Below are 12,890 nucleotides of genomic sequence, written 5' to 3'. Positions count from 1 at the left end.
TGGTGAATTCATTTTCACAGCTTTTCTAAGCTTGCACATGGATGTGTGTGTACACATATGTACAAATGGAGACTTTTAAATAGTTTTGTTTTTAGAATATTCATATATACATTTATATATGTTCATGTATATATGGAAAGCAAGTTAAATCTATGTCTATATATATAAATCTATAGATAGATTTTGATTGATTTAACTTGTTCCTAATATGTCTTTCTAATATTATGCCTTATTTGTGTGTGCTGATATCCAATTGAATTTAAGTTCCTTGAAAGTTGGGATTGACTTACATGTCCATTTTTATACTCATGACACCTTGCAAACCTCTCTGTATACAGGTGTGGCTCAACTATGACAAATGTTTTTCACTCAGTTTTAGTAGTCTTTATAGGAAGACCTTAGTAATAGTTTTTTTTTAAAGTCCTAAAATGATATTTCACTATTGTTTCTGTTCTATTAATATAATAGAACCACAAAAATACGTTTATTTAATTTCAGAGTAATATCTTAAAAACCAGGGAAGCTTGTTAGTGTGGGAATTTTTATAACTTCAAAGCATAACTTTAAGAATGTGAAGGATATTAACACATCTTTAGTGGTTTATAACCTAATGCCACATGAATCAACCACAAAGAAGTAACCATAAAATTTGAAGATAACTTGATTAAGGAATTAAACATTTAATTGTTCTCAGCTGATTTTTATTTAAAAAAAAAACCTACTTTGATTTTAGGCAAGTATCTACTTATAAATAGTCTTTAGAAGCTGGTTGATTTGGACTGAGAGAACAAGTAGGGCACTCTGGCTGTCTGGAGCACTGTACTTAAGCCAGCAGGCCCAGATTCAAGTCACTCACATCATCAACTAGCTGTGTATTTTCTGAGTCACAGCTTCCTGTGCCCTGCCCATGTTGTCATCAGGAGCATCTGACTTAATTACATAAAAATGCTTTGCAAATAATTGAGCTAGTCTAGTGTAAGATATTATTGTTTGCTTGAAATAGTTGGAGGAAGGAAATAATTTAAGGAATGAGGTAGGTAGTCACTTGAAATATAGTTTTACCCAAGGTTTATTGTTTGTTGTATGTAGTTATGAACATTACTAGGCACAGGGCAGTGTTTCAAAGTCTCTCTTCTAGCTTATAAAGCTGTATAGTTCTGCATACATTGTTACAGACTTACTTCTAAGGGTACAATTTAAAAACTTGCCATGGGACCCCAAAATCCCATTAAGCTGGGTGGTAAAAATGCCATCTTAAGTGTTAAAATGATCATATTAATGTTAAAGTGAACATATAGGATTAAATGTTAGAGTGATCATATAAATAGGTCAAGTGTCTGGTAATAACAATGGATAGAATTAAAAAGGAGAGAATGTTCCAACATGGGAAGCAGTTCACAAGGCAGACTCATAGAATGACAGTCGCTTTAAGTAACACTCTGACCTTGGAATCTGTCCTTTAAGGCATCCTGGTGTGGCTGAAAAGCCCATGGGAGCATCTCAGGCATGGAAAGCCAAGACACTGTGGCAAAAAATGTTCTACATGAAGGATCTCTGTGAGACCCAGCAAAAGGAAGTGGCCATCAAAGGATGTACTTTTCTTTGAAGGGAGGAGAGAACTTTCACTTTGCTTATGGCCTTATCTAAATACTGACAGAGTTCATGGATTCAAAAGGCTTCCATAGCCTAGGCAGCTCATGTCACGAGCCTTGGGTGGTCACTGAAGTCACACATAAGAGTGTTAATTGTTAAATTAACAACAGGAGTCACTGTGCATTTACTTCCCATGCAGGACTTCTGTCCTCAGTGAGTTGTATTATGAGAGTTAACAGTAAAACTGGTGCTCAGGTGTGTGTGTGTATGTGTGTGTAAATTGTTGAAATCTTTACTTCGTATAGAGTTGGTCTTCTGTGTACAAAGTTAATTGAAAATGAATCTTAATGGAGAATGAGTCAGACTGTGAAGGAGAGAGAAGGAAGAGGGATGGGAGGGTGGGTATGGTGGGAAGAATCACCATATTCCTCAAGTTGTACTTAAAAAATTTGTATTCCTTAAATAAAAGGTTTCTTTGGGGGGAAAAACTTAAACAGTCTCTGTTCTGATTTACACAGCAACAATTAGAGAACATGGAGATTTGTAATGTGGGGACTGTCTCATGCAGTTTATCCAGTAGGTGGAGACATGTATCTGTTATGTGTTGTTTAGTATATGTTCACTTTCTGTCTTTATTGAAAAAACTATGAAAAGTAAATGAGCAAAGCATTTTCTCTAAGACTTTGTATGATGAAGCGTGTTTCACTTTGAAAATAAAATGAATACATCAAAGTAGTTTGTCAATTCCACAAGACTAGAGTTAATTTATAAATACAGTAAACTCTCTCACTGCAGTTGAAATCTTTTTCCCAGATGGCCAAGTTAGCACTCTTGATAAATTCTTAAATAATCAACATTTCTATACTCAGGATTTTCCTTTTATAAAGTTTTAATAAAGAATATACAGTTTCTTAATAGCTTTTCCCAGTTGTGATTAATATTTCTTAGAAATTAATTCTAGTTGTTGTAGTACTTTACAGATGTTATTTAAGGCCCAGAGCAAAAACAAAGCCATGTTTAAGTGGAATGATTAGCCTTCATCTCTGTTGATGTAAAGTACCATTTTTTGTGTTTTTTGTAGATATTTCAAGGAAACAAAGATTATCACCAGGATGTACGTAATAACTTTTTGCCACCAATTATTGCACGTTTTATTAGAGTGAATCCTACCCAGTGGCAGCAGAAAATTGCCATGAAAATGGAGTTGCTTGGATGTCAGTTTATTCCTAAAGGTAAAGAGACAGTGTGTGTAAGACATGTTATTTAGACTGGATTGTGAATTTTAATTTAATTTAATTTTTAATTTGTTCTCAAAGGAAGTAATTGATAATAATGTGTTTTCGTGTTAAAATTCTAGTTGAGATATCTTCTTAAAGGACATTTTAAGAAAAGTTACCCTAACCAAAGTTGCCGTCAGAATGGTTTTCGAAATAAGCAGAAGAAAAAGAAATGGCATCATTCGTGAGAAACTGCTCTCCAAATCTAGCTTCAATCATAATTTTTAATCAGTACTCATGGGCTATACTATTTTTGTCAAATAAGAACCAAAGATTATAACAGCAACATTAGCCAAAGAGTGCTTAACTTTGAAGAAATTAAAGGTGGAAATAATTTTGACCGATATTACAGAGTATATTAATTAGCTGGTTACTGTTATCCCCCAAACTAGCAGCGCTTGACAGGCCTTCAGAAATATTGGCTAGCAAATTTATAAGTGATGATTGATACATAGTCCAATAAAACAATTTCCTGATTTAAAAAAAAAAAAATATTGGCCAGTTCAGTTGAGTGTGATAGCAAATCGTGGTGCCATCTTTATAACTTTGGAGTCAACATCATTCTTGTCACCATTTGTCTCCTTTAATTTAAAAACAGAATGCCTAGTCTGTGCATTTAATGTGGAGCAGAATATTTGTCTCTGTAAGGATTGTAAGAACTCTGCAGAATTACATAGGTGAGGAAATGCAGAAGACATTTGGCATCACCATCTGTAACATGATTTTTAAAAGCAGAATGTAAATGTCTGTAAATCATTTTTCAAGGTCGACCTCCAAAACTTACTCAACCTCCACCTCCTCGGAACAGCAATGACCTCAAAAATACCACATTGCCTCCAAAAATAGCCAAAGGTAATGTCTCCTTTTTAATGTGAGAATCTGGTATTGCCTGGATTTGTAATCAGAAATACATTAAAAGCATTATAAAATAGCCATCTAAAGTTGGTGCAGATTAAAGAATAAAGAGTTCTTAAATTTTTTTCAAGGTCGTGCCCCCAAATTTACTCAACCACTCCAACCTCGAAGTAGCAATGAACTTCCTGCAGAGACAGAACAAACCACTGCTACTCCTGATATCAAAAATACCACGGTAACTCCAAATGTAACCAAAGGTATGCAGGTGCAAAAATGGAAACCCATTACCCAGAAGGATTTTGTTGTGTTTCTAACTTAAGTTTCAGGACTATTTCCTCAGTTTCATGTCTTCCAACTGTATTTTTTTCCACGTATAGCCCAAAAATTGACTTCCTTCCTTCCTTAGGGAAAAGACTAAGTGTGTTGATCTGAATTCCATTCTCAGGTGCCACGTGGAATTGTTCTTTCATTATTTAGAGCTGGCAGCTATGCTGTAGGTATCTTCTTGTAACTATTTTTTTCCCTGCTAACTAAGTGCATTGAGTCTCATTCTTAGAAATTTTTAGAAATACTCAAATCATAGCAGGAAACAAATTTTTCCCCAACCCTACCCCAATTATTTGTTAAATTTCTGAATAGGAAACTTGGTGGCAAAAAGGGAAAAAAAGGAACTTTTGGTAGAAACTAAAAAATTTTACAATATACTCTGCATTAATGTACTCATTAAAAGTTTACAGATTATTCAGATAATGAAATGTGATCCCTGTTGAACATGGGAGTGGGAGTGGGAGAGGGAAGAGATGTATAATTTGGGACACGCTCAGGCTGACTTGCCCCAAGTGGTGGAGTTGGAAGCATACCAGGGGATTCCAATTCAATCCCATCAAGGTGGCATGTACCAATGCCATCTCACTGTTCCAGGTGATCAATTTCGGTTCACAGTTGGTCATGGTGGAGGGACTGGGAGTCAAAGGGAGCACATAAACAAGTCTAGTACCTGCTAATGCTAACCGATGGAGTAAATAAAGGGGAGAGTGATCCAACATGGGAAGTGAGATACTCAGCAGACTCATAGAATGGCAGATGTCCTAAATAGCACTCTGGCCTCAGAATCAGCCCTAAAGGCATTCGGATCTGGCTGAAAAGCCCATGAGAGTATTTCAGGCATGGAAAGCCAAGACACTCTGGCAAAAGATCTCTGTGAGTGAGATCCCAGTGGAAAGAACAGGTCTTCAAAGAAGGAGGTACCTTTCTCTGAAGGGAGGAGAGAACCTCCACTTTGACTATGACCTTGTCTAAACAAGATAAGAATCGGAGAACTCAGAGGGCTTCCATAGCCTTGGAAACTCATGACTGGAGCAGAGGGAGATTACTGATGCCATAGACAGGAGTGTCAATTTGTAAAGTCAACAACAGGAGTCACTGTGCACTTACTCCTCATGTAGGATCTCTGTCCTTAATGTACTGTGCATTGAGATTTAATGCTATAATAAGTACTCAAACAATATATTTCACTTTGTGTTTCTATGGGGGTGCAAACTGTTGAAATCCTTACTTAATGCATACTAAACTGATCCTCTGTAAAAAAAAAAAAAAAAAAAAAAGAAATTATCAATTCCCAACTTGACTCTCACTGGGATTAAACATGACAATAGGTCTGCTCTGATTTCACATCATTTTTAAAAAATCATCTATTATTTTTCACTTTATGTTTCTGTGTGGGAGCAAACTGTTGAAATCCATACTTAATGTATACTAAGCTGATCTTCTGTATATTAAGATAATCGAAAATGAATCTTGATGTGAATGGAAGGGGAGAGGGAGTGGGAAAGGGGAGGGTTGTGGGTGGGAGGGACGGTATGGGGGGGAAGCCATTGTAATCCATGAGTCGTACTTTGGAAATTTATATTCATTAAATAAAAGTTAAAAAAAAATACAAAAAAAAAGTTTACAGATTATAATTTTTTAGATTTTAAATACAAATATATTAGAATTTACTTTCAGATTTATTAACAATGTTTAGTGGTTATACTTTTTTCTATATTTTTATTATATATATTCATCCTTCATCATGTGCAGAAAATGTTTCCCCAGTTTATCATTTCTCCTTCAGTTTTATTTTGGTGACTTTAAAACCACTGACAGAGCCAGCACTGTGGCGTAGAGTTAAGCCTCTTCCTGCAGTGCCGATATACCATATGTACACCAGTTCACATCGCAGCTGCTCCACTTCTAATCTAGCTCCCCTGCTACTGCTCCTGAAAAAGCAGTGGAAGATGACCCAAGGCTTTGGGCCCCTGCACTTATGTGGGAGACTCAGATAAAGCTTCTGGCTCCTGGCTTCAGCCTGGCCCAGCCCTGACCATTGCAGCCATTTAGGGAGTGAACCAGTGGATGGAAGATTGATATTCTCATTCTCACTTTTTCTCTCTCTCCCTCCTCCTTTTCTCCTTCCCCCTCCCTCCCTCTCTGTATCTCTGCCTTTCAGAAAATAAATAAATCTTAAAAAAAAAAAAAAAAAAGCACTGGCCATTCGCTAGACAGGTGGAATGAATATAATGAACATCCAAGTATCTGTGAAAGCTTCTGCCATTACCAGTTCGGTTTTGTTTCACAAATAATAGTTAAGGTATTTTTTGTATTAGAAGAGTGTTGCATGAAGATGTAGTTAAATCCTTGTAAATTTTCCTTTGATTTTTGCCTTTGGTATTAATGTGTGCTTTTGTTTTTATTTTTTGACTTCAGATGTAGCATTGGCTGCAGTTCTTGTCCCTGTGCTGGTCATGGTCCTCACTACTCTCATTCTCATATTGGTGTGTGCCTGGCATTGGCGAAACAGGTTAGTACTTGACCAGTTCACCCATTAGTTGCAAGGTCAGATGTATTCCAAAGCTATCAAATGTAAAACAGCATTAAATATAGAAGATGAATTATATACAGTTCAGCTGTTTGATATGAGAGTAAAGTAGTCACTAAGTAAAAAATTGCAAATATTACCCTTTCATTCCTGTTAAAAATGAGTAAGTTCCATTTCAGTTACTGAATACCTTTATTGTATCAGGTTCAGCATTGTACATTGGTATATGAACATTAGTAAGCACAGTATCTGACCCATAGTAGGTGTTTGGTAATATTTCCTAAGAGAATGAGATAATTCCTTTCCCCCAAAGTAGTTAGCAGGATTGGCTGACACAAAATAAGGAACTGTCATGTGGTTTGATGAGTTATTTATGAAGTACTGAGGAGAACCATGTGTCATCCAGAATTCTTCAGGAAAGGGAAACCCTCGAGTTTGTCACATTTTGCCTTTAAAGTAATTGGAGTTAGCCACATGCAAGAAGGTAGACGTCCTCGTCTGTTTGGGCTACTGAAAGTGCTTTCAGATCGGGGGGTGATCAGCAGCAGAAACTCATTTCCTAGAGTTCTGGAGGCTGAGAAGTCAAAGACCAAGACATGGCAGATTCTTTGTCTAGGGGGCTCACTCTCTGACTCCTAGACGGTGCTGCCTTGCTCAGTCTTCACTTGGTGGGAGGGGCAGAAAAGCTCTCTCGAGTTCTTCAAAGAAAACACTAATCCCATTCATGAAGTCTCTGCCTTCATGACCTCATCACTTCCCAAAGGCCCCACTTCCTCTTACCACCAGGATTAGAGGGTTAGAACTTCAGCTGTGACTTTTATAGACATCCACATTCAGACTCTGGCAATAGAGAGTAGCCCAGACCGAGCGAATTGCTAGAGTGAAGGAAGGCACAGAGGTATGGGATGTAGGCAGAGAAGTGAGTCACCCTAAGTAGCCTTGGCGTGGGAGATTCCTGAGAAGTGCCCATAGAAAGCCAGTCTGGGCCTAGACCAGGAAGGGCTTTCTGGAGAGAGAGATTTAGATTTAATTTTATTGATGGGGAAATCGTCAGTTGTTAAGCAGGCAGGTGACGATATCCTGTGATTGTAGAAAGACAGCAGCAGGAGTTCGGGGTGGATTGAAGGGGAGAGATTGGAAGAGGCAGCAAGATGCATTAGAAAACTACTAAGACCAGGCAGTGGCACAACACAGCAGTTCTAGGGAAGGGAGAAGGAATAGGGGGTGGGGTTTGACCACAGCATCTAAAGGATGCAAGACTACTTGTCTCCTAACGTAGAAGGAAGGATCTGAGTTTCCGGTTTGTGCAGTTAGACCAGTAGTGATCTCACGTGTTGAGATAACAGAGCAGGAGGGACAGGTTTGAGGGAGAGAGAGAATGATTTCATTTGTTAAGCCCTTCAACATACATTTAAATAGTTAGCTCTTAACCTTTGCCAAGTGTTGAAGCACATGCTGGCCAGTCCAGTGATGAACCCCAAAACTTACAGATGAGGAAAGGATACAGTGCACAGAAATGTCGACCGTGGCCCTGCCTACAGAACTTGTGCCATGGAGGAAACTGGAGGAGCACATAGATCCCAGACTCATGGTGTCAGTGAAGCTGAACAGAGAGCCAGGAGGTGGGTCGAGGGCTTTGGGAAGTTCAAGAGGAGAGTATCTCGTGCATTCATCCAGCTGAACAGCAGGAGAAGCACCCAGGTCCAACAGCAGCACTAGCCAAGCTTCCTAGAAAATTAAATGCTGCTTTTAGGCATTATTCTAAATTTTTTAGGCATTATCCTAAATATTATTCTGTATACATGTATTAATTCACTTACTATTCAGAACAACTAGTAAAGCAAGTACTGTTAAGAATCCCATCTCACAGAGGAAGAAAAGGAGACATAGCTTTCGTAACTTGCCTGAGGTTTGCATGGTAGAGTGGGGATTTGGACCAGGCCCCCGCCATTTCAGACCATATAATAAAGTATATAAAGAAAAATCTAGCACAAGAACAGGAAAGGTAGAGTCAACGCAAGGGCGGCAGGAGTGAAGTCCCGGGATAGTTTGGGATGATGTTAAAAGGACCCTGTGGACATCCAGACTCCCAGGAAACATTTGGAGAACTCGCCTGATGGCCGGGAGTCAAGATCTGAGCCAGAGACTTTAAGTTGCTGTTTAGAATGTAGTTGAAACTGCTAGTGATTAGCTTCATGACCAGGAGTAATGATGGGGAGAGGTGGAGAATGACAAACAGCTGCAACTTCACTGAGTCCTTACCTCACGCCAAACACTGTTCAGAGCACTTTGTGGGTAATGAATTAGTAACCAGAAGTTTTGTCACTTGAGATCCAGTACATGAAATTCTTTATAGTGCAACCCTTGGCTAATACTCATACCATGAAATTTGTTCTCCTGCACATATAAGGCATCTTCCTTCATTATTTTAGAAAAGATTATTGTTTTTTTTTTTAAATGTCATTAGAGGGTTTTCAGTGGGAAAAGTAATAAAACAGCATATTTTCTTTCTTTTCTGTTCCAAGTTTTCATTAATAGCCTCCTCACCTGCTATCTCTTTCATAGATTTCTTACTGTGCTCTGAAACAATGAAATAATATAAACACATCCAGCCTTTAAAAAGTGAGGAAGCTTTTACAGGCTTTGGTGTCAAATAAAAAACATGTCATCTTTCACTGGAAAAAGAATGTTTCCTAGTACAAAAAGGACATGGCTTAGGCCCTACATGGAAGCCACATTTGTGATCTTGAGCAAATAGCTCAACTGTCTTGTCTTCATCTGTACACTAGAGCAATTTCTGCTTTCTCTTTATCTTACAAAGCACAAATTTTAATTAAGTTAAATTTACACGCTTCTTTTCACTTTTTCCATGTAACAGGCAGTGATTGCTAACAGAGAAACGTGCAGTTCCTCCTGGGGAGGTCAGATCAGAGTACTAAGGGCCAAGCAAGGGAGAATCTTCAAGAATACACTGTGCCACCCAGGCCTGGAGAATCCTTTTGCCACTTGTCACTTGTTAATGATGACATTGACTTAATCCTGGGGGAACTAAGTCTCTACAAATCAGTGTGAAACACTTTATCCCTCTCTGAGACAAAGGACCCTAAAAGCAAGGAAACAAGTCAGAAAAAGAGCAGAAAATGCAGAACATAAAGCCAGAAGATGATCTTTTTAGTTCTGTGAATTTTGTGATTTGATTGATTTGTGAAATTTGTGTTTGAAACCAAAGCCAATCTAGCATCATTTGCCATGTCAAGGCTGAGACTTTGATTTGATTCAGTCTTTTAGTATATAGACTTGGCCTTTTTCAATTTCCCTTATCCCTCACGAGTGACTAATAGGTGGATAGCAAGGTAATTATCTCAGAAGATAGTTAATTTATTGAGTCCAGGATTCATAAGCCTGGGGGGTGGCACACTTGAAAGTCAAATGAAATATATCAGCAAGTGAAGTGCGTGCTCTTGACTAATTATTAACTTGGGTGTTTATGCTGCAGCTTCAGAGATTTCTTTCCAGTGAATTCACCCTGTTGGCTCACTGTTTTTCTGTATTTTTCCAGAAAGAAAAAAACAGAAGGCACTTACGACTTACCATACTGGGACCGGGCAGGTAACTCATGGGGCCCTGACTTGTGTTTTCCATCAGAGGCAAGTCCTTCCCCTGCAGGCGGCAGCAGAGCGAGAGGACTGGGTTCTCAGCCCGTCACAGCTTCCACCAGCATCTGAAGAGTGCTATTCCTCTTCCCTTCCCATCCTTTGCCCCTTTACAAAGTCTCTGTAGTTAATAAGCAGTGACGTTGGGAAGCACAAATTTCTCCTGTCCTTTCTCCTCTGGAGAACTTGTGTGTCGCACCTCATTTACCTTTTCCTCTTGAGAGTGGCTCTCTGTGTGGCCCGTGTGAACCCCAGTGAGAAACTGCAGTCCCAGTGATTTTCCTCACGGAGGCCTGCAGTGAGCTGTCAGTCGCTGAATCACTGCAAGGGATACCAGAGGCCCCCAGCTGTACTCCCCCTGCCCAGTCTCGCTGCTGGAACCCCAGTTAGGAGCCGAGAGAGTGCAAGCTGGGGCCAGTCTGGTAAAGGGCACAGCTGGGGGCAGATCCTCCGGGCTGTTATCACCCCGGGGTGGCTATGGGAAAGTATTTTTTGGGAACAACTTAGGAAAAGCCACCCTTGCAATAGGCAGTAAGTCTGGCTGCCCTGTAGGAGCAGGGATTGTCTGCTTGTTTTTGATAGAGGTTTCTGCCATCTTCTCGTTGGCACTGGATAGTCGATCAAAGCAGACATTGAGGGGGAGCATCAAGACTAGGTTGCAGAGATAGGTGGTTGTGATAGAAAAGGCTTACATACAACAGGATATTTCCCTTGGCGTTATCTTTTGAGGCGTAGGTTCTCATTTAACGGTTTCTTTGACTTCTGATCATAATGAAGGCTGGTGGAAAGGAATGAAGCAGTTTCTCCCTGCCAAGTCAGTGGAACACGAGGAAACCCCAGTTCGCTACAGCAACAGTGAAGTGAATCACCTGAGTCCGAGAGAAGTCACCACAATGCTGCAGGCTGACTCTGCAGGTAACTGGGTGGCCGCCTCCGGGCACCAGGCAGAGGAGCAACTGCTTACATCTGTTAAGTGTTTGGGACTTAGAATAGCCTGGCCTTTCTTCATATGGAAGAGATGAACTGTCTTTCAAAATGACCTTGAGAATAGAGTCGTTTCTGTGTTGTGCTCTATCTGTAAAATCGGGGCATTCATCTGTAAAGACGTGGACGTTTTGTCTTAACCTGGAGTTTCATTTGTTTGTTTTTAAGATTGATTTATTTAAAAGGCAGAGTTAGGGAAAGGGAGAGACCCAGAGAGATCTTCCATCTGCTGGTTCACTCCACAAATGGCCACCAACAGTGAAGCTAGGAATTTCTTCTGGGTCTCCCACATGGGTGGCATAGGCCCAAGTACTTGGGCCGTCTTCTGTTGCTTTCCCAGGCACATTAGCACGGAGCTGGATTGGAAGTGGACCAGCCACGACATGAACCGGTGCCCATGTGGGACGCCGGTATGGCAGGCAATGGCTTAACGTGCCCTGCCACAATGCCACTTCCTCCCAAACCCCGCCAGGATTTCATCTGTTTTTGCCTTTTAGAGAGGATAGGATGTTAAGCAGCAAGCAGAAAAGACAGAGCCATACAGAATTTATCCTATTACCCTGCTATATATCCACAGTTATCCATTATCCCAGTACATATTCCTTTTAAATATTCCTGGGGCTGGCTCTGTGGCGTAGTGGGTTAAGCATCCCTCTGTGGCACTGGCATCCCCTAAGGGTGCTGGTTCAGGTCCTGGCTGCTCCACTCTTGATCTAGCTCCTTGGAGAGCAGTGAAATATGGCCCAAGTGCTTGGGCCCTTGCACCTGCTTGGGAGACTTGGAGGAAAAGTCCTGGCTCCTGGCTACAGATTGGCCCAGTTCCGGCCAGTGCGGCCATTTGGGGAGTGAACTGTTGAATGGAAGAGCTCTCTCTGTCTCTCCCTCTCTCTGTAACTCTACATCTCCAGTAAATAAATCTTAAAAAAAAAAATCCTAATTTCAGAGTTTTTTTCCTTTTCAAATATTATTTCCAGAATTAAGACTTATTCCAATAAATTTCTTTTTCTTAATGAAATGCTAACTGTAAATTAAAGAATGTATGCATTCTTTATGCAAAATTGCACGCTAATGTGTTACCATGATGTACTAGATAGCATCTTTTTTTTCTTTTTTTTTATCTTTTATTTAATGAATATAAATTTCCAAAGTACGACTCATGTGTTACAATGGCTTCCCCCCCATACCGTCCCTCCCACCCACAACCCTCCCCTTTCCCACTCCCTCTCCCCTTCCATTCACATCAAGATTCATTTTCGATTATCTTAATATACAGAAGATCAGCTTAGTATACCTTAAGTAAGTATTTCAACAGTTTGCTCCCACACAGAAACATAAAGTGAAAAATAATAGATGATTTTTTTTAAATGATGATGAAATCAGATCAGACCTATTGTCATGTTTAATCCCAGTGAGAGTCTAGTTGGGAATTGATAATTTCTTTTTTTTTTTTTTTTTTTTTTTTACAGAAGATCAGTTTAGTGTACATTAAGTAAAGATTTCAATCGTTTGCACCCCCATAGAAACACAAAGTGAAATATACTGTTTGAGTACTCGTTATAGCATTAAGCCTCAGTGTACAGCACGTTAAGGACAGAGATCCTACATGAGGAGTAAGTGCACAGTGACTCCTGTTGTTGACTTTACAAATTGACACTCCTGTTTATGGCATCA

The 12,890-nt window shown here is 39.7% G+C and overlaps 1 protein-coding gene across 2 annotated transcripts in view; it reads left to right on the top strand.

Annotated features, from left to right (window-relative positions):
• The window catches only part of DCBLD2 (discoidin, CUB and LCCL domain containing 2), a 92,705-nt gene that overhangs the window by 75,317 nt on the left and 4,498 nt on the right, over window positions 1–12,890 (top strand). For both annotated transcript variants that reach the window (XM_051859388.3, XM_089331502.1), the window contains 6 exons: window positions 2,675–2,825; window positions 3,636–3,722; window positions 3,857–3,982; window positions 6,471–6,564; window positions 10,142–10,191; window positions 11,013–11,150. In XM_051859388.3, the coding sequence (XP_051715348.2) occupies window positions 2,675–2,825; window positions 3,636–3,722; window positions 3,857–3,982; window positions 6,471–6,564; window positions 10,142–10,191; window positions 11,013–11,150 (646 nt within the window). The remainder of the gene's footprint in view (window positions 1–2,674; window positions 2,826–3,635; window positions 3,723–3,856; window positions 3,983–6,470; window positions 6,565–10,141; window positions 10,192–11,012; window positions 11,151–12,890) is intronic.

The sequence above is a fragment of the Oryctolagus cuniculus genome, chromosome 4 (genome assembly GCF_051225735.1).
Source record: "Oryctolagus cuniculus isolate XC-2025 breed Fujian yellow rabbit chromosome 4, ASM5122573v1, whole genome shotgun sequence".
NCBI lineage: Eukaryota > Metazoa > Chordata > Mammalia > Lagomorpha > Leporidae > Oryctolagus > Oryctolagus cuniculus.
Note: the sequence above shows the minus strand (reverse complement) of the source record. Positions and strands in the feature narration are given on the sequence as shown.